Below are 20,755 nucleotides of genomic sequence, written 5' to 3'. Positions count from 1 at the left end.
CTTCATATATTATATATTATTCAAATTTTTAATTTTTAATTTTATTTTTTTAATTAATTAAATTCTTCTATTTATCATTTATATACCATATATTTAATAAGAAAAAAATAAAAAATAAAACTATATATAATGTGTGATATACAATGATAATAGATATAATTTTTTTTATATAATTTAACACAATTTTACTACACATAAATCCACATACCACACTTTTTTTTTTATTTTTTTTATTCTTCTTAAACTAATTAAATTTTTTTACTAATTATCCATATACTAAATATTAAGTAAAAGAAAAAAAAGTGTAATGTGTAATATACAGGCTTATGTTTAAAATTTTTCAACCTAACAATACATAGAAGGATAATGTTATATATAATTTTAGAATATATAATTTTAGCGTATTTTCTTTGGAAACAGTGAGGTCATTATTAAAAATATAATTTTTATGTAGATAATAAATTTATCTACCTTTTTTCAAATAAAATATATAAAAAATGCATACTCTGTAACTACAAATATAATCTTTTACAAAAAATAATATAAGTAGAGCTGTGGAGGGTAAGAAATCTAACAAATATTTCATAGATAATAATATGCCTACAACTCTTTTATAATTATTTTACTACTCACTTCAAATCAACAAATGTATTAAGAGTGGCTTTACAGCCACACATGGAGGATCGACTGGGATCTTGACAGTGCAAACAAATTATTTTTTATGTTTTTGCTTTTTTTTATGTGTATTTTTAAGAGTAGTACGACATATACTTACAATTTTACTTACATTTTTACTTATTAGACTCATTTTATTAGTTTTATTTTGAAATTCAGATTTTGAATTTCAAATTTTATGATTTTTAACATATCAATTACTCACATATGAAGAAGTGAGTTTTTTCGTAAATATTTCTTAAATACATTTAACATTTCCCTATTTTAATGTTTTTAAATATTTTTTTTAAAAAAATCGCAACATCATTAAAAAATACTTACTTAATCATTAAGAAAAAAAAATTACACTGTCGAGATCCCCACGTGACTTTAGTATTTTTTAATGTATTAATTGTGTCACTTTATTAAGAAATATTTTAAATTTTATATAATTATCCTTCATTTTAAATAGAATTAATAAAATAATTGTATACTAGTAGGTTTATCATTTTCCATATTTCATTACAATTAACACAACATAAAATAAAAACGAAATGCAGGCTTTGGGAATATTTGTTTGTATTTTACCCCTTCCCACCAAGGAGGAATTGCACAAAGTTACAGCTTTTGTATAATGAGCGGTGCTACTCTGCGGCCTGAGTAGAGCACCTCTCATTCAATTATCATATTTTGAATCTTTTTATTTTTTAATTTTTTTATATTTTTTTAATATATTTAAATATTTTTTTTAAAAAATATATTAATACACTTAAAATTATTTTTTTAAATTACTTTCTTAATTATTAAGTAAAAAAAATAAAATAATGAGCTGTACACTTAAGATAGCAAAGTAGTATTTCTCTTTGTACAATATGCTAGTGAGACTTTTAAGACTCATGGTTGGTATGGCTGCACTCCACTATTTTGAACCGACCCACTTTCTCTTCCTCATCATTCCCAGGTGAACGATAACTCTTGTAAAAGAAGCCCGAATAAGAAATCTAGATTCTACACGTAATGCATCTTCACGAAACTACACACTCTCTCTCTCAAAGGAGTTGTATATTATAATGGGGGCTAAAATGAAGAAAAAGATGGAATCCTAAGAAAAATATGTTGAGGTCGGCTTTCACAGGTGTGGTTGGACACTTTTTAATTTTTCAAAAGGTGGTCTAATATTAGAAACCACGTGACTATTGTCTTATATATGTACCATCTTATTAATGATGTAATAATGATTAATAATAATTTAATAAACCTTTATTAATATAGGCCCAATATTCTCATTTGAAATGTAAATTGAGTATCAAAGAAGTAAGATTGATAGACTCTTATCATAAATAATTTGTTGTTTATAAATGAGCTTCATGAAATTTTTATTTTAAAAAATGATATTTGCAGTCGTAGAATATATAAGCACTGCATATTTTTTTTTTAAAAAAATGAGTAAATACGGGTCCCATATGAAAAAATAATTAATTTTTTAATAATTGACCCATCTCTTTTTCAAAAAGATTGTATAATATTTACGCATTTCAATATTGGATGTAGTATTACTTAACAAACATTACATATTCATCTAACAAGATTTTCACTTTATCTCCAAGTTATAAGATTTTCACTTTTATAGAATCGATGTGTTTTTGTTAACAGGGCGTTTGGACACTTTTACTTTTATATCATCTCACATAGTAAAAATTTTCATCTTATCCGTGTGTCATCTCATATGCCAAACTTGCCCTAAAAGTGAAAGGAAGAGATGTAGCTTCTCGATTCTACCTAACAAAATAACTTTGTGATTGTATTGCTTTACAAGTTCATTTTCCTAATCCTTGTGCAACACTACTAGTAAATCCACAATCAATTTATTTATTTATTTATTAACATGATTCCATAAGTTTTATAAGCTCAATTAATTAATAACTCCATCAATGATCTTATAACTTGGTGATGTTTATCTCATTTTTTATAAATGTGAATAGCAGTGAAAAAGTAAGTGAAAAGTAATAATAAAATATTGAATAATAGTAAAAAGTAATGAATAATAATAAAAAATAGATGAAAAGTAATAATAAAATAATAAATAGTAATAGAATATGTTAAGAGTATCTCAACACCTAAACACGTCAATGAAACAATCTTATTCATTCCCCTCAAGCGAATACTAATATAAATCTCGTCCAGTAAGAACTCTTATCAGCTTTGTACTTGTACCCTCCAACTACCTTATCAAATCCTTAACCAATTCTAAAACGCTTATACACACACACTCTCTCTCTATATATATGTATGTCCTTTGCCTCCTCTTCAACATTGATAGAGAAATTTGAAATTTTGGTTCAAAAGAAAAATGCAAGCGAGTTCAATATTACTCTTACTACCCAATCCTAGCTTCGATCTTTATTCACCTCCAAGCAGATTTGCAGAAGTCGCTACCAAAGTTACCAAAGATTTGTGTCAAAGATGAAGTTTGACATTTTTTATAACAGAGTTTGACGAGAGCTAATTTCTTCAGCGTATGGCTGACTGACCCTAAAGTGTTGGATTCACTTTGTTTGACAATATGCCCAGCCCCAAAACGAGTACCAAACATTTTGTCAATATCAATCTTGTCGAGAGTTTAACGTTTATTTTCAAAACAAACCCATCTACAAAAGGCCAATCTCTACGTTGTAAGGGGTGAAAAGGTCTATGAGATGAGGCAATTAAGATGTTGCAAAAGACTTGAAGGTGGCGTTTGGATAGTTAGTTGAAATGAGATAAGTTGAGATGAAAATTGAATAAAATATTATCAGAATATTATTATTATTTTGAGAATTAAAAATATTGTATTATTTATTATATTTTGTGTAGAAATTTAAAAAAATTATAATGATGAGATGAAATACTTGTACCACCTCCATGAGGTCTTAGAGATATGGACTGAAAATAAAAATAAAAATAAAAATAAAACCTAAATGTTTATAAGCCAAGTTCAAAGAGAAGAGAGATGGCGTATATGATTGCATAACGGTCTTCGCACATAGTTCAAACATTAAATGGACATGCTAGCAACTATTCGGATGGTGTGCGGTTTAAAGCCTCATTGTACCAAAATTATATGAAAGAGTGATATATGAATTAATGATATATTTTGATAAATTTAAGAGTTCTAAGAGTTGATACATGAATGGGCTAAAATTCTAAGGGGTGAAATCTAAATAGTCATCCACCAAGTTCATGCATTTACAACACAATTAGAGTTGTTATATTCTCAAACCGGTATATAGAGTATACTATTCACATTATTTAAACTATAATATTTAGATGTAAGACTCAAATTTTAAAATTTATAGTCAAAATTAAATTATGTCAGGTAAATATTTTATGAGGTATGAAAATAAAATTTTTCTTATCCATTTAAGAGCATTGGCAATAGCTTCGCCATTGCTCAATGCAAGTCTAAATTAAAAACAAATGTGAGGAAAATCTCTTGCATTGGCCTAGCGATAGTTACAAAGTTTGACATATAAACTATAGTAAATGTTAGGAGCTCGCCATGTTTGGCGAGAGACTGTTCTGGGATCAAACGAATATTTTATTATTTTTCCACTACCTGCTGTTTCTTTCCCTTGTTTATTCTCTTGCCTCATCCCGAAAGTCCCCATTTCCTCTTTCTCTTCTTTCTTTCTCCAAAAACCATTTCCCAGGACTTCCTCTATTTGCCTTAGCTGCTGTGCGATCCCACTCCATAGAACGAAAAAATGGGGAGTTTTCGAAGAAGTCTAATTTGCTTGCACCGAATCCTCAATTCCAATAGAAGTTCCATCGCAGCCCCTTTGTCTTAGGCCATTTTTGGGCCTCGATATTGTGGGGTTTTCGATTTTTCCATGGATGAGAAGGGTATTAAAGCTCTCGTTCACATCCTTGACCTGGTATTCTTCTATGTTCCTTTCTTTGTTCTTCTCATGTTTTAGCTTTGATCATAAGCCCTTTACATCTATCTTTCTTTGTGGGTCTGTGTTGATTGAATACGTTTAGGCAAGTATGTATGTAGGGTTTTCGTTTTTGTTGTTTTGCTGATTTCCTAATTTATTTAGATACCCATGAATTACGGTGGCTTTGGAAATGTCTAGAATTTCTTTAATTTGGATAACTAGGAAATTAAACATTTTTTTTTTCTGTTTTTAAATTAAAGTTTCGGATTCAGCAATAACCGAATTGATATGAGGAAGGTTGATTTGATGATGATATGGGGAAGGTTTGTTTGATGATAGCATTAAGCTCTCTAACTCTGTTTCAAGCCTATGCATTTTTCTTTGGATCCAGTGGTGTATGTAGGAGTATACTACGAATTATAAATCCCCATTTGCTAATTTCCTAATATCTTCAAGAAAGGAAAAACATACCTACTTTGGTAATTGATTTTCCTCTCACCTCAAGTTAGTAGAAGCTCTCGAGTATGAAAATGTTACTCCTGGACAGGATATTGATGAAATATTAGACTTCATGTCCAAAGACATGCATCTTCTTCATTTGTAAATGGTTTATGGATGGCCCAAGATCAACATACAAAATACTCCAATCCAAACATCTCTCGGCCTGGTTATGCAATGGTTACCCTTCTTGCTGGTGGGTCTGCTAAAGGTCTATTTAATATATTAATTTTTGTTTCTGCTTTATCCTACACAAATGGTCAATGAATTGATGTCATTGACTGAAAAAATATTTCAAGATTCAAATTTAGCTCGGTGATGAGATAACAACCTTGATTTTTGTTTGCAGCTGCACGTTTTGTGCATCATTAGCATTGAATTTGTCTTCTAGCTTCTGGAAGCAATATGGGAGAAATGGCAAAGATAAAAAAATCAGTGAGCTACATATTTAGTGTCCAAGAAAGAATTCCTTATATAAAATTATGAAAAGACCCAAACCAAGCCTACCCACTCAAATTGTAAAAGAAGATGTTGGATTCATTTAGAGCAACAATGTTAATCAAAGGGCATTTGGGTTTTGATTCTACACCATATTGATAATATCATTTATATTTTATTGTAATTTTTTTTTGTTTATTAAAGTTTCATTGTTGCATTACTCTCTATATTTTGTGCAATGACACCACTGACTCTCTATATTTTGTTCATTTTCATGGTTCCATGAGTTGTCCTTCCCAGTTCCATGAAGTGTAAAAAAAAAAAAATCAAATATTATTAAAATAAATAATATTATATTATTATTTGGAGTTTAAAATAACTAGTCTAATGTAGACTAATTTAACTAGAAATCTATATTATAACTAAAAGATCATATTTGAATTTCATTTTAGAGTTGACAATAGCTAATACTCTGAGGGGCAAAACGGATGGATCGCTCGTCAATTTGGGCTGGACCATGTTTCGAACAAAGTCATATTCGAAGCAAAACTTAACGCTGGTTAAGAGCCCAACCAGTCAGGGTCAAGCCCGCGAAACCTGAGTGATATTACGCAGACGAGCATTAGGATTAGGGGTTTCTCGTCGCTTGAGTCTTTCGGAGTCATCGTTCTATGTGTTAGGGTTTTCGACTGCTCGAGTACGCAAAAGTTTCTATCGCTTGTAAGTCCTTCCACCCCCATCACTCTCCGTTAGGGGCTCTCTCTATCTCTCTCTCTCTGGGTACGGTATTTCCTCCAATTTTTCTCCCAAATTTTGGAATGTCAACGAAAAAAGTAAAAATTTCACATAAAAAACCTTCTCCACTGCTTCAATTTTGTTTCTTTGAGGTTAAGAAAATTAAAAATATCTGATATTTTCTTATCTAATGTCGTTTCGGTGATATGTTTTATGTGCAGATTAATTTATTTGTAATATACATATCGCTGTATGTGAAAGAACATGTATTCCTCTAGAGGTAGCAATGCGTACGGGCAGCAATCGTACGCTGGGCAATCCACATACGGCGCAAATGTAAGTATTTTTTTTATTTGTTAATCTGAATAAAGATATAATCTTTGACTCTGGATTTAGTTTAGATTGCGAAAGAATGCGTAGTCTCGCATTTTATTATATGCACGGTGTCTTACTCCACCAGTGCCAGTGTGTACTTCTACTTGTTGGAATTAATATAAACCGAAATAAGGGCATATATTGCACCTCGTTCGAGAAACCATGAGGATGTTCTTTTACCGTCTTTAAGACATATGCTATATCGATTCTTTTATGCCTATAACTCAAGGAGTTGTCAGGTCATGTGTGCACCACATGCCTTGTTTGTGGAGTGTGGGCTTGAGGCTTCTTGATATATTGGGGTTCTCATCTGTCCTTGTTCATTTTATTTGGTAGCTGGGAGCTGCTTATTCTGCCAGTTCTGTTGGAAACCCTGATGGGGCCTCGCAACAGTCATTGGCTTCTCGGCATTCAACAATGTTAGGTGGTTCTCAGGAAACTGATGGTGGCGGGTACAGAGCTCATCCTTCAGCTGCAACTCACTACGGGGGGCAGTATAGCTCTGTGTATGGGGCGGCTGCTTTAGGTAGTGCTCAGCAGGTCAGTGGATTACATTTTTCAAATTTCTTTCCTTGTCTTGTTATTTATGAACTATCTCATCCCTGCTCAACCAAACTTCATCCTGAGTCCTGACCATTTTTCTAGGGGTGTGCAATATGTGTTATTACCTGTCTCATAACTTTCATAGCCAATTTAATGATGGTCAGATTAACATTCAATGCGACAAAGATGCTAATGTCTTGCGACCATGATACCCCATATAGTTCTTATTTACTATTTATCTTAGGATCTGGTATTACGTTAATGGGCACCTGTTTACAACTTGTATTTATGTCCTGTCAAGTATGCTCCCAAGCCGCAGACTATGTACGTGGTAGTACTCTTGGAAAGTTTTGTTGCTTGGACCCAACCTCAAGTGTTGTTTCATTTTAGCCAAATTTGTTTGTGGCTGTTCCCTTATCCAATTCTTGGCCTTTATTAGCTGTGAAGTTTGTGCGAATCATCTGTGCCATATAAATATAAGCAGATCTTTTCTCTGTATAGGTTCCTGCAACGAATGTGAAAGTTGCTGGACCATCCATTTTGGAAGGTCGTGGGAGCTATTCTTCAGTTAGACCAGATTCACCTAAATTTGCATCGAGTGACTATGTCTCTTCCTCAAGCCATGGATATAGTCACAAAGGTGATCAATTTTATGCAGAGAAGGTTCCTGATTATGCTGGAATAGATAGACGGCAATATGGTGATCGACAAAGTACTTATCTAGGGAGGGACTTGCAAAGTGAACCAACTGGACGATATGCTGATTCTCTTGGTCTTAGTCATCAAAATCAGGTATGGAGTTTTCATTATTTCTTGACAAGTTTGTTATGTTCTATAGATAAAATATACTTTTTTATTAATCCTGAGGGGTAGTTCAGTTGGTTAGGCTCTAGGTTTGCTCCCCAATGGTAACTAGTTTTTGAGTCCCCTTAGGGTCACTAGAGGTTTACCTAGCCGTTAACTTCAGGGCCCCGTGGGATTAGTCGAGGCGCGCGCAAGTTGGCCCGGACACCCATGTATATAAAAAAAAAATATACTTTGTTATTGAAATTGCTTGTATTTGTTTTTTGTATTGATGATAATATTTGTCTTTTTTTCTAATAAAAATTAATATTGTTCTTGTTATCTAATTTTCCAGAATGATATGTATGATCGCATTGATCAGGCATTGCTTCGACAAGAACAATTGTTAAAAGCTCAATCGCTGCAATCTGCTTCTTTGGATGGGACTGCAAGGTACTTTAGCTTTTCATCGATAGATAGTGACTGTATGATGTTTTAAAATGAACCTTCATTTTCTCATAGCAACAATAATTACTTATGGACCATATGCTTGTCTATATAACGAATGTTAAAGGTCATCTTTGGCTTAGTTTAATGGATTAGTTTTCCTCTCAATGGTGTCGTCTATGCATACTTATGTTGGATGGTAATATATTCCTTACAACTCTAAGTAGCCCAACATTTCTGGCAGACAAGCAGATTATCTTGCAGCAAGGGGTACCACTAGTCATCATCCCACCCAAGATCTTCTTTCTTATGGAGGAAGAATGGATGCTGATCCTCGCAGTTTATCAATGCTTAGTGCTTCTTCATATAGTGGACAACAAGCTCCATCAATATTGGGAGCAGCTCCGCGTAGAAATATGGATGATCTCACGTATACACAAAGTTCTTCAAATCCTGGTTATGGAGTGAGCCTACCTCCTGGTAGGGACTATGCCACTGGAAAGGGGCTTCATGGCACATCTCTCGAATTGGATTATCCAAGTAACACGTTGTCACGTGGTGGTCCTACAAGGATTGACGATCACAAGGATGATAGGGCTGCTTATCTTCGGGAGTTTGAGCTAAGGGAGGAGGAGCGGCGTAGGGAGCATTTGAGAGAGAGAGAGAGGGACAGAGAAAGGGAGAAGGAACGGGAACGAGAACGAGAACGGGAAAGAGAACGTGAAAGGCGTATCTTGGAACGACGGGAGAAGGAGAGAGATCGAGAGCGCAAGCGTGGACTTGAAACCAAGCATGATCGAACTCCACCAAGAGTATCTAGGGACCGGCGTGGTTCCTCTTTGGCGAAGGAGGGGAAATTGTTGCGACGGGATTCTCCACATCGTGATGCTTTGCATAGGTCGATCTTGATGTTTTATTTGCGTCCTCTAGTTCTGAATGTATGGCTGCTTGTCCATCTCTCAGACCTTTTAACTAACTTGGTGTTCTCTTATGCTGAAGGCATCGTTCACCTGTTAAAGAAAAAAGGAGAGAATATGTCTGCAAGGTAAAGAAACCAGTAAAGAGAGAAATTGAATGATATTCAGAATATTTCTCAAGGATCTGCTGTTTTTCCTGTGGGGATGTGGAGTTGAGGGCTTCATAGGATTTAATTTTTACTTATTGCTATAGCTGTTAGTTGGGGCTTTATCTTTGCGAATGGATCTCTCATCTTTAGCTCTGGGTTGAAACTTTTACTCCTAGGGTTATTCTGTCCTGATCATTCCTCCCGTATTGCCGTCAAGACTCAATTTGGTGCCCTCTTCTTTCTTCAATATTCCCCCCTGTTGGTATTTTGGCACTAACTGGGAATATCTATGCCTGAGATTTCTTCTTTGCTCTATTTCATCAATTTCCGTAGCTACTTCATTCTTACAATACATCTCCCTTCTCATTATTTGGCGCTCTGTTTGGTACATCAGATTGGTTTCATATGTCCTTTCTATGGAGAAACAGTTGCTGTCCTTTAGCTTCTCTAGGATTCAGGGCCTTGAACTTGTTTTGGATCTAGTTGGTTTATGAATAGGATTTATATTGATCTTAGTTGTTCGTGTATTTTTATTGATCACTGTTGCAAGTAAGTTCACTGATCTTCTTCAGAGAAGTGAATGAACTTTAGAGTCATGAGATAATTTTATGAAAATTTTGGACTATGTATTTTTTATTTGCTGCTTTGTTAGTCTGCACCTTGAAATGTGCATGTATTTTATTCCCTTTTGTAATCAATGATGCATACTTGCAGGTTTACTCTTCCAGTTTGGTAGATGTGGAGAGGGATTATTTGTCGATAGATAAAAGATACCCTAGACTCTTTGTGTCCCCAGAATTTTCCAAGGTGTGTCTTCGATATTTATTTTCAAGGAGATATCATACTTAGTTGAATATCTGGCTTAATGTGGCATTTTAATTGTTTAGGCTGTTGTGAACTGGCCAAAGGAGAATCTTAAACTTCCAATCCATTCACCTGTCAGGTGCCAGTCTTTGATTCTGTTGATTCAGTGGTTTTGAAAGTTTTACTTATGCTATAATATGCATTCATGCTATTAACCTTTTGTGGGCAATGACAATTTTGTAGCGTTTAACAGTTTTAGTGAAATTACCTAAAAAAAAATAATTTTAGTGAAACAATCTATGATGCATTCTTCTTAGAGCTTGGTTCAGTTGCTGGAAAAAAAGAAGATAAAAAACATGAAATCCAAATCGCAGAACTAACCTTTACTCGAACTAGTCTTGTGATTTCTGACATCCTCTGTTTTTCTATTTCTACTAAAAATTAAAAGGATGGTCATTCTTTTACTCATTTATTTAAATAAGGGAGATATAAGTAGAAGTAATCATTTAATAACTTGTTGAGTGGAGCAGTTTTGAGCATGATTTTGTTGAGGAAGAGAAGCTAACCGTGAAAGGTTCGTCTGCTGAGCTTTTGGCTGAAGAAACCACAAAATCTGGAAATACGGTGTGGAATGCAAAGGTAATTCCTTTTTATTTAAAATAATTAAGTTATATAAGCTGCATAGTGATGGTGTTAACAAATTTTTCCATGGTGTCAAAGTATTTTTTTTTTATCAGTAAGGATTTTATTAATGAGAACTAGGCATAGCCCAGGTTCATGGGACATATACAAGAGCAGCAACTAGGCCTGACTGGCTAGGGAAGACTTGAGCAATTATATTGTATATTGTATGAGCTAGTTGTAAGTCCACGGATAATCGTACTTTTTGTTTCTCGCTCTTAGGGATGAAGTCTTTACTACTTGCTGGAGATGGAAGAGTGTTATTATTCGTAGTGATTACTGCTTTTTGATAAAAAGTTAAGGCATGGTTTGCTATGCAGTAAATTGGTCTGTAGGATAGCATCATGCCGATGTCTCTAAGTCAGGCTGTCATGGGTGCTATTTCAGAGTTTTTCCATGAATAAAATGGATGCCTTCCCAGCTATTAAATGGAAGATTTGCAAAAAAGGATTTTACCTGTGAATTGTTTTGGTCTAAGTAACACGTACGGGTCGGATGAAATGATATGGTGGAACCCACAGGACAAATGGAGTGTGTTGACATGGCACACATGTTAGGTTTTTCATGTTCAAACCACACGTGTAGGATATATCATAGGAAGAGGGAGGGATAAGGCTATGAGGGTACCCTTGTCATAGGACCAGTTGCTGGGGTTTGGAACAATCATGGAATCTTTGTGAGAGAGATGCTGGTTCTTTGAAGGTCAATTTGTATTTTTCTTTATTTTTTGGTCTTTTCCCTCTATTGATCAAATATGACTGTCTCGTGTATGTAGGTATATACTATCAATTGTACTCACTTGATTAACTCTTAAAAACAACCTTCCCTCAATGCAGAGTATCTCAAAGCCTAGTACCCTTGTGATATAGGAGAGGCTACCTTACATTTACGTGTACCCATAAAAAAAAGCATTCTAAATTTTGACCAAGCAGTCTTCTTTAAAGGGACAAAAGAAATCCAATTAAGCTATGTACATGTATAAATCCTTGTAAAAAATAATATATAACTACTTAGAAAAAATGAAACATAAACTTACCCCATTGTACTATGATCTAACTTAAGCGGTGCATTGCAAACAGTTGCCAGTCTGCGGAGGATAATATTACTGCTTTGATCTGTTTGGACTTCTAGGTGTTTTGTTGCAATTGATATATCCGAGGATGGAGTGCCAGCTCTCTTTACATGTTGCAGAGTTTTTCAGCTGATTTGTTTTACCATGATGGAACCATTATTAATGTGTTAATATATTATATATTTATTTCACTCCTAGGCGTTGCTTTTGTATATGACCCGTGTAGTTGGGCTTTTGCCTATTCTTATGATCAGTAAAATTATATTTACTGGTAATTTTTTTTTTTTTCAAGCTTATGGGATAGTGAATTTTATCATGAAGTTCGTTGTGCTTGAGTAAGGTTTCTTTGTCTTCTTGGTTCAGATGATTTTGATGAGTGGACTTAGCAAGAATGCCATGGAGGAACTGTCATCTGAAAACACTTATGATAATCGCATACCCCATATTTGCAATATCATCAGGTTTGCTGTGCTTAGAAAGGACAAGTCTTTGATGGCAATTGGTGGTCCATGGAATTCTGCTGATGGTGGCGACCCATCAGTTGACGACACCTCATTAGTTCGAACAGCCCTTAGGTTTGTATTCGCTATTAGTTTTTTGCATCGGGATATCAATAATTAACTTTTTTTTTTTTTTAAACTTAATGTAATTGTTTTTGTTATGCAGACATGCAAAAAATATTACTCCACTTGATTTCCAGAACTGCTGCCATTGGAATCGTTTTCTTGAGGTAGGACTTGCTTTTAATGATTGTTACATTTAAAGGACCTCTTCAGTTACATTTGAGTTTTTTGATAATTTTGAACCTAGTCCTTGTGGCTTTTATAGCAAATTTATCATGCCTTTTGGGTTGTTTATGGATGACCTGGAATGAAATCCCTGCAAGACTTCTGCTTTGTATATGAGCCATTTTCCTTTTTGAAATATTAGGCTTGTGAATCAGGAGATGGTTTGGTTGTGATTTAAGCTGCCTTGTTATGTTTCAACAGCATGAAGCCTATCTATAACTGTGATGTGCCAAAAACTGTATTTTCATTTCAAACAAGATAGTTTGAATAAATATTCTTACTCTATTCCTCAGTTTTGGCCGTGTTTTAGGATCATAAATATTAGTGATTTAATTTAACCTTTTATATAGCCCCTTTGAGGCTTCTTGGTTTCATCAAATAGGTGGTGTTCAGTGTAATTTTTGTAATCTTTGGAAGCTAACTTCTTCGCTGGTATTTTGTTTTGTTTGGTTGCATCTCACTCATTATATGCCCTACACACAAACTACATAATTGTTTCCACGAATGGGGCATATAAATTATTGGCTAAGTCCATGCAAAGCGATTTATTAAATGCGAATAATATCATCCAATTTAACATCCTAATCTGACCCAAGAAAGATTAGTTGTCACGAGTCATTGGTTGGAAGTTTGTTCAAGAATAAAGTTGTAGTTTGAGGGGGTTTTTGTGTTATTTACCCAGGAAAGATTAGCAACAAAAGAAGAGATCTAATTTGGATGTGCATTTGAGAATTGACATGGTAGTTTGAGGTTGATTTTTGCAATTTATCGGTCTTTTTGTTGAGCTTTTGGCCAGCTGGTCAATTCCGGGTGGGGCTCCTCAAATCAAAGCAGTGTGGAAGATGATCCCCATCTGCATTATGTGGTGCTTATGGCGTGAACGTAATGAGTGGACTTTTGAAGATAAGGAGCGGTCTTTAGAGGAGCTTCGGTCTTTATTTTTCCGTACTTTATGCCTTTCGGCCATAGCTATAGACTTTCATGGCCTAAATTTTCATGATTTCCTTGTTTCTAATATTTCGAACTAGATGGGTGCTCCGCTTGTATACCTTCTGTGTACTTGGACTCTGTCTATTATCATTAATACTAATGTTTACTTACAAAAAAAAAAAAAAAAGATGGATGGAAATGAATTCTGTTCTTGGACTCTTGATTTCCTGGCTTGTACTCGGATATTTTCTGTCTTTAATTACTTGCACGTGCTTCTTGGATTGGGATCTAGTTTTCAATTCTTCTTGGCACATGCAGATACACTATGACAGAGTCGGAAGTGATGGACTGTTTAGCCATAAGGAGGTGACTGTATTGTTTGTTCCAGATTTGTCCGAATGTCTCCCCTCATTGGAAGCATGGAAAGACCAATGGTTTGCTCACAAGAAGGCTGTGGCTGAGAGAGAGCGGCAACTTACATTGAAAAAAGAGGTCTGTAGTTATATTATTTGGAACTGTGGTCTTGTCAGTTTTTTTTGGGTAAGTAAAAATTTAGAGCCAAGTACTCTGGATTTATACAAGAGAAAACACCTAGTTGGGGTGCCAAAAAAAAAAAAAAAAGGATAAACCCATCTAGGAAAATGAGCCTAACAAAGCCCTGTGGTTTTGTCAGTTTTGCTAATGCCAAAGTGTTTTTCAATATATATACACATTTTGATAGCTTTTTTTTCATTATATGTACGGTTCATATTCAAGCAGAAACAAGAACTCAATACGTGCTTGCAGAAAGCATTGTTATTCGTGTGCTTCGAGTATGATGCTTGATATTTTTCAATTCTAGAAAACATTTTGTTAATAAAAAACCATTTTCAACTTTCAAGTCTGTAGCACTACCTGGATGTGCAGCAATCAAACTTGAAGAACTTGATGTGGCATGCATGGTATGACATTAATGTAAAAGTGGTTTTGTTGAAATATGTCTGGACTTAACATTATTCAACTGGCCTCATCCACGGGTTGCCTTTTATTCATCCTTCTTATGGAGCATTGGTGCTCAAGTTTTGGCAACCTTGTCTTGTCATGGAAATTTATGCGCATTTGCTTATTTTGTACTTCAACCCTCTACCATGGGAAATCTTTGAATTTGTTGACTTCGTCACTAACATAATGGTATGTTGTTTCAGAGGTCTAGAGAGAAGAAAGATGGGATCAAAGGTAACTTATAGCTGTTGTGCATGGTTCTCTCTCTCTCCCTCTCGCTTTCCCTCCCTCTCATGAATGTCATCATGATCATTTTTTTCTCTATGGTTTTAATTTAGATAAGGAAAAGGATTCCACAAAAGATCTCAAAAAGATAGACAAATCAGACAATCTGAAGATGTCTACATCCTCTGGACAATCAGAAGATGTTAACAAAAAGGAGAAAGATGTCAACGATGGGAAAGGGATCACAGTTGAAGAAAAGGTTGATGGAAATGACAAAAGACTTGAGAAAAAAGGTGGGACTGAAACAGGTAAGGAAAACATGACAGTGGAGAAGAAGGAACAAGGAGAATCTGTTCATGCTCAGACAAGCGGCGGTGTGAAGCCTGCAAAGAAGAAGATTATAAAGAAGATTGTCAAACAGAAGGTTGTTGACAAGACAGCTCATGATAGTGCCAGCAAACGAAATGACAGCCCAGATGAGAAGAATAATGGAGATAAGAATGCCAACTCAGAGATTCCTGATCTACCAGATGTATCTTCAGGTGCTCCTGCTGGGGTTAAAACATTTGTTAGGAAAAAGGTGATAAGAAAGGTTCCAGTAGTAAAAACTGCTCGGAATGAAGATATTGAAGACAAACCAAAGGATAATTCAGATCCGTGCACTGCTACGGTTGTGCAAGGTACTGCTGTAAAAACAACTGTGAAGAAAAAAATAATTAAGAGGGTGGCTAAAAGAAAGGTTGAAGGTTTGGAATCTGGTGACAGGATTACTGATGCTAAGAAAGATGTGGACAGAGATGAGATTAAGGTAGTTGGGGCAATTGATGAAACAGAAAATATGGTGGGGCAAGCGGCAGATGTAGACAACCAGGTCAGTGAGATCAAAAGATCAGAAAAGAAAATGGTTCCCCGGACCAATACTAAAATTCTTATCACAAAGATGCAAGATGATACTGTTGATCCAAGCAAAACAGAAATAAAGACTGACAAGGATGATAAGGATGAAAAAAGATCGGGTGAGGAAAGTGGCCGGGGGATCAAAATGGAGATTGAGGTTGACAAGCAGAAAATTTCACCGAAGGACGACCATGGTAGCAAGGATGGAAAATCAAAAGATGGGGAGAAATCCAAAGATGAGAAAGAAAAAAAAGACAACGAAGGAAAAGATGAGTCTAGAAGCAAATCAAAAAAAGAATTGAAAGAAAAGAGAAGGCCTGAAGAGCCTCCTCGACACCCTGGATTGATATTACAGACAAAATGTAGCAAGGATTCAAAAGTAGGTTGATGATAGCATTCTTTAAATGAATTTTCATTCTAATTTTTTACCTTATCTAATATATATTTTATGTACCCTCTGCCTGATTATGGATCTTCTGTTACAGCTTCGTTCAGTGTCACTTTCTCTGGATTCAGTCTTGGATTATACTGACAAGGACGTTGACGAATCATCATTTGAGGTTTGCCTAGTGTTTGGTTCTTTTGATGTGGCTCCTTAGATCAAGATTATAGCTTGTTGCTCCCTCCTTAACTGTATTTTTTTTTTCCTTGCAGTTGTCATTATTTGCTGAATCTTTGTATGAAATGCTTCAGTATCAGATGGGTTGTCGTCTTTTAACATTTCTCCAGGTTGGTTTAGACAATCAACATGTACACGATTCCTTTACCAAGACATCTTGATTTACTTGCATTTTCTATTTGGACAGAAACTACGCATAAAATTTGTGGCAAAAAGAAATCAACGTAAGAGGCAGCGGGATGAAGCCCATGAGAAGGAAAGGGACAAAAAATCACCAGCAAAGCGACTGAGGACTAATGAGCTCCATGTGAAAGACAAATCTAGTACTGAAATAGATGGTGTAGCTCATCCAGATGCTAATAAAACCAAGGCTGAGGAGGATAAATCTGTTGATCATGTTGATGAGTTGAAAATGGAAGATGAAACAGATGGTGATGAAGATCCAGAGGAAGATCCTGAAGAATATGAAGAGATGGAGTCAAGTATGCAACATGAGTCATCTTATGTGAATAATGAAGAAGAGGGGAAGACAGACCTGAGTGCTGAGCCTGAAAAGGTGTCTGGAATGGAAACTGACAAAGCAGAGGAAACTCTTAAGGAGAAACCGAAAGCTGCAGAGACAAAGCCCAAGTCTGGTGAGGAAATGCGTAAGAGTAAAGATGGAAAGGCAGATACTGGAGAGATAGAGACTTCTTCTGTGAAGGAGGTTGCTGTTGACAAAGAACTGTTGCAGGTAAGGAACCTTTTGCTTGCTTTAATTATTTTTCTGAAATTATTTCGTGTCGGTTTAGATTCTCTCATAATCATTTTATTATTGTTATTTTTCAAATCTGAAACAGGCTTTTAGGTTTTTTGACCGGAATCGAGTTGGCTACATTAGGGTAAATTTTTTTTTATTCATTTCTTTTAACAGAGCATATCATGATCTGTATGATCAGGAGATTCTGTTGTGTTCAGGTTGAAGATATGAGGTTGATCATCCACAATTTGGGGAAGTTCCTCTCCCACAGGGATGTCAAGGTCGGAGTGTGCAATTCAATTAATGTTTCATTCCCGCCCTGTCCTTTTCTTTTGTTCTATGTTTTTATGTATCTAATGTATTTTCTCCCGCATCAGGAACTTGTGCAAAGTGCATTGCTTGAGAGCAACACTGGTAGGGATGACCGCATCCTCTACAATAAGCTCGTGCGAATGTTCGACACTTGAGAGATTGGAAAGGTCTTTTGATTTTCTTCATTCTTCAAATCGAACTTGCCTTATTTATTGCTCTTGAAAAATGAATACTTCTAGCCTACCGGGCTTCTGGTTTCTACAATTGGGTTCTTGTTTTGTTTCTAATTTCTGCCAAAACTATTCAAAGAAAACGCATTGTTTTGTACTGCTTTTCGATAAAAATGAGGAAGATGACTGATTTGCAAGTTTTCGAATGGTGTAACAAATATACAAGGCATCACTGTTACCAATCTTGCTCGCTGCTGGCACATTAATCTGCGTATGCTTACCTTGTCATTCATGACACATTATTCATGTCAATTACCGATTAGATTTAAAATGTTTTGAACTGCACGCACCGCTCTATTTGACGGCTAGCACATTTGTGCTTTTTTTATATTTTTTTAATATATTTAAATATTTAAAAAAAAAAAAATACTCCAATACGTTTAAAATTGCTTCTTTAATCATTAAGTTAATAATAAAAAAATAAAAAAAAAGCCCAGGTACACGATTGGCACGTACCGCTTTTTTCTTGTATCTAATCTCCCATCCATTGCCCCTTCTTCAATTATCGCCACATTGTACTGGGCCCATTTGTGTCTCCATGTTCCTATCAATGAGAGCGGGATATGGTATCGTCTGGTTAAACAAGATTTGCTAGAACATAACCAAGTATCTAGATCAATTTTTGTCGACTTCGGGTTAAAGAATCATACATTGGCAGAGGATTTTATGTATTTTTTTAGATTGGCACGATGGTTTTCTTGACCAAGCAAACTAGAGTAAAGTGATTCATGTAAAGTTTGAGGCTAGTCTCTAAAGGAACTTTACTTGGAAACATACATATGCCATGGAATATCATTGGTCGAGGACTCGAGACCCAAAAAAAAAAAAAAAAAAAAAAACAACTTGAAGTGTTTTCTGACTAAATAGTAATAGTCGGCAGAAAAGAAAAACAAAAGAAACTTCTTTTAGTTAATAAAATTAAAAAATATGAGAGCAATGCTAATGAAAGCCAAGCTCGAGTAGAGCCCTTAATGCTTGTTTCTTTACCGCCTTTCCGTAAACTCCTTTTCCCAACTTCACACTCCTCTCCATGTCCGCCAATCCATTAGTTTTCTTCGATCCTTCAACCTGCACCTTCACTAACCTCTCATCACTTCCGACTACTTCCAGGACACTATCCACCACTGCATCCACGGCCGGAATCCGCCTTCCCCACCGTTTCATGGACTTTTCTGAACAATAGGTCCCAGAGTATGCAGACCAGAAGGATGCCCTCAAGTAGCCCTTCTCCTTCCCCCTCACCACCCATCTCCTCATACCTTCCTCTAACCTGTAGACGGCACCACCCACATCCATCCCTCTTTCAAGACCCATCTCAATCTCTCTTATCTCTTGTTTTCCCCACATTTCCTCCTCAAACTTGCACCGCTTGCAATTGCACTGAAAACCCCATGTCTTTGACATTTCCTTGCGCTTGCCCAATGGCGAAAGCGCATCATAATACCCAAACGTAAACTCTTCACCTGCCTTGACATCTCTTGAAGCATGAACCATGACATAATCCCCCACATGCAAACGCCTTGCATTAGGATTACATGAATGGTTAATGAATGAAGCCAGTATCCATAGTCCAACACCATAATAATCACTATTCTTCCCCAACACTTTGGCTGAAACCGCATCTTCAACCAGAGAATTCACGTCCAAGATGTTTAAAATCCTACCCATATCAAGCTTCTCATTAGAATGACCAGTCTCCTCCCCCTCTGGCCCAAAGAGACTTATATCCGGAACCTGTAGCCCGTCCTCATCTTCGCTGATCGACAATGTACTAACCAAATTATGGGTTCTAGGACACTTTGTGATGGAGCCGGTAACTCTATCAATAAAATTCTTCCACATGACCAACTGGGCATTCTCGCCCGAATCTTCGCTAGGCAAAATACCCCTCTCCGTGGCAATTGCTTTGGTGACCAACACCAAAGTCCCGGCATCGACATTCTTTGTTGCAAATAGTCCACGCCCACTAATAGCAGATTTCCTTATCTGCGCCGGACCAATGTACTCAGCGAGTTCCGGAGACTTTCCTCGGTACCCATTGACAACCCAATCAGATAGATCAAAAGCTCCAGTCCTGGAGAGAAACTCGAGCCTTTTGCACTTCTCCAAATACCCATTAAGGCATTCAGCGTTTCCACTTGCGTGAGGATCGAGCAGAGCAATCTTGAAGCAGTCCAAAGCCATTGAATACCTATTCAGATTTAGGAGAATCTTACCTTTGCAGAGCAGGGTCTTGAAATGGGCACTCCCAATTTCTAGTGCTTGATCACAATCTTTCAAAGCTTCGGCAAATTCTCGCAGCCTGGACCGCGCTTCGGCTCTGTTGGAGAGGGCTAAGCAGAGGGATTTGTGGAGCTTGGGGAGGTTGTCTGGGTCTGGGTGCTGTCGAGTCTTTGAGATTTGGCCTTGGCAGATATTGATGAACTGAGAATAGGCAAGTACGGCCTCTTTCCATTCTTCTCTGAGGAGTAGCTCCGTTGCTTTGGATCTGAGCTGTTGCGTTAGGTCTTCGGCCATTTCAGGTTGTTGCTGTTCTTCTCCTACCATTTTGACACTAGCGTATAGAGGCAAGCTGGCCCTGCTCTCCTTTTTTGAACGGTAAAGCTTATCGGTGGATTTTGAATACGAGGGGAATCAGGAATGTAACGGTCACGTTCCCTTATTTCTATTCTCTTCTATTTCACCTTTGGTCTCGCGTTTTGTTTTGTAACGCCAACGGCTATGTCGGGATTCTTTTATATTATATTATTATGGTTATCATTTAAATTTGCTATTAACATAAGGGAATGCTTTAGGCTCCGTTTGGGTAAAACACTTTATTACAATTTATTATTTTATTATTATTTTTCATATGCTTTTCACTAACTTTTATTCATATTTATTACTATTCAATATTTTATCATTATCTTCTCATTATTTTTTTTAGAGTACTGCTACATAGCAGCCCTACACCCAACACACCAGTGTAAAATAACAGAAGGTAAAATAATAAATTCACAATTTTTCAATGGTGTGAAAAAG

The 20,755-nt window shown here is 35.9% G+C and overlaps 2 protein-coding genes across 3 annotated transcripts; one reads left to right on the top strand and one right to left on the bottom strand.

Annotated features, from left to right (window-relative positions):
- The first annotated feature begins 6,069 nt into the window (after positions 1 to 6,069).
- LOC122309042 (protein SHORT ROOT IN SALT MEDIUM 1-like) lies at positions 6,070 to 17,876 on the top strand. 2 transcript variants are annotated; one of them, XM_043122392.1, is made up of 21 exons: positions 6,070 to 6,227; positions 6,464 to 6,578; positions 6,954 to 7,157; positions 7,662 to 7,952; positions 8,299 to 8,396; positions 8,635 to 9,288; positions 9,390 to 9,435; positions 10,171 to 10,263; positions 10,344 to 10,399; positions 10,791 to 10,899; positions 12,377 to 12,588; positions 12,680 to 12,743; positions 14,050 to 14,223; positions 14,916 to 14,946; positions 15,051 to 16,213; positions 16,320 to 16,394; positions 16,489 to 16,563; positions 16,641 to 17,186; positions 17,293 to 17,334; positions 17,411 to 17,473; positions 17,570 to 17,876. In XM_043122392.1, exons 2-21 carry the CDS (start codon positions 6,507 to 6,509, stop codon positions 17,657 to 17,659), a joined length of 4,158 nt encoding a protein of 1,385 aa, XP_042978326.1. In that variant the 5' UTR covers positions 6,070 to 6,227; positions 6,464 to 6,506; the 3' UTR covers positions 17,660 to 17,876. The 2 variants fall into 2 exon arrangements, with proteins under 2 accessions (XP_042978326.1, XP_042978327.1); XM_043122393.1 differs by having other exon boundaries at positions 6,157 to 6,287.
- Positions 17,877 to 18,569: 693 nt separating this feature from the next.
- On the bottom strand, positions 18,570 to 20,423 carry LOC122309043 (methyltransferase FGSG_00040-like). Its single transcript, XM_043122394.1, has one exon. It carries the CDS (start codon positions 20,279 to 20,281, stop codon positions 18,674 to 18,676), a length of 1,608 nt encoding a protein of 535 aa, XP_042978328.1. The 5' UTR covers positions 20,282 to 20,423; the 3' UTR covers positions 18,570 to 18,673.
- Positions 20,424 to 20,755: the final 332 nt, after the last annotated feature.

The sequence above is a fragment of the Carya illinoinensis genome, chromosome 5, assembly GCF_018687715.1.
Source record: "Carya illinoinensis cultivar Pawnee chromosome 5, C.illinoinensisPawnee_v1, whole genome shotgun sequence".
In the NCBI taxonomy this organism is placed as follows: domain Eukaryota; kingdom Viridiplantae; phylum Streptophyta; class Magnoliopsida; order Fagales; family Juglandaceae; genus Carya; species Carya illinoinensis.
The sequence above is the reverse complement of the archived record's forward strand: the minus strand, read 5'-3'. Positions and strand labels throughout refer to the sequence as shown.

Coding starts and splice junctions, on each gene's coding strand:
- LOC122309042 (XM_043122392.1), top strand. CDS start 6,507: ATGTATTCCTCTAGAGGTAGCAATGCGTACGGGCAGCAATCGTACGCT. Junction 14,947..15,050: donor GAAGAAAGATGGGATCAAAG/GTAACTTATAGC, acceptor GTTTTAATTTAG/ATAAGGAAAAGGATTCCACA. Junction 16,395..16,488: donor TTGACGAATCATCATTTGAG/GTTTGCCTAGTG, acceptor TTTTCCTTGCAG/TTGTCATTATTTGCTGAATC.
- LOC122309043 (XM_043122394.1), bottom strand. CDS start 20,281: ATGGTAGGAGAAGAACAGCAACAACCTGAAATGGCCGAAGACCTAACG.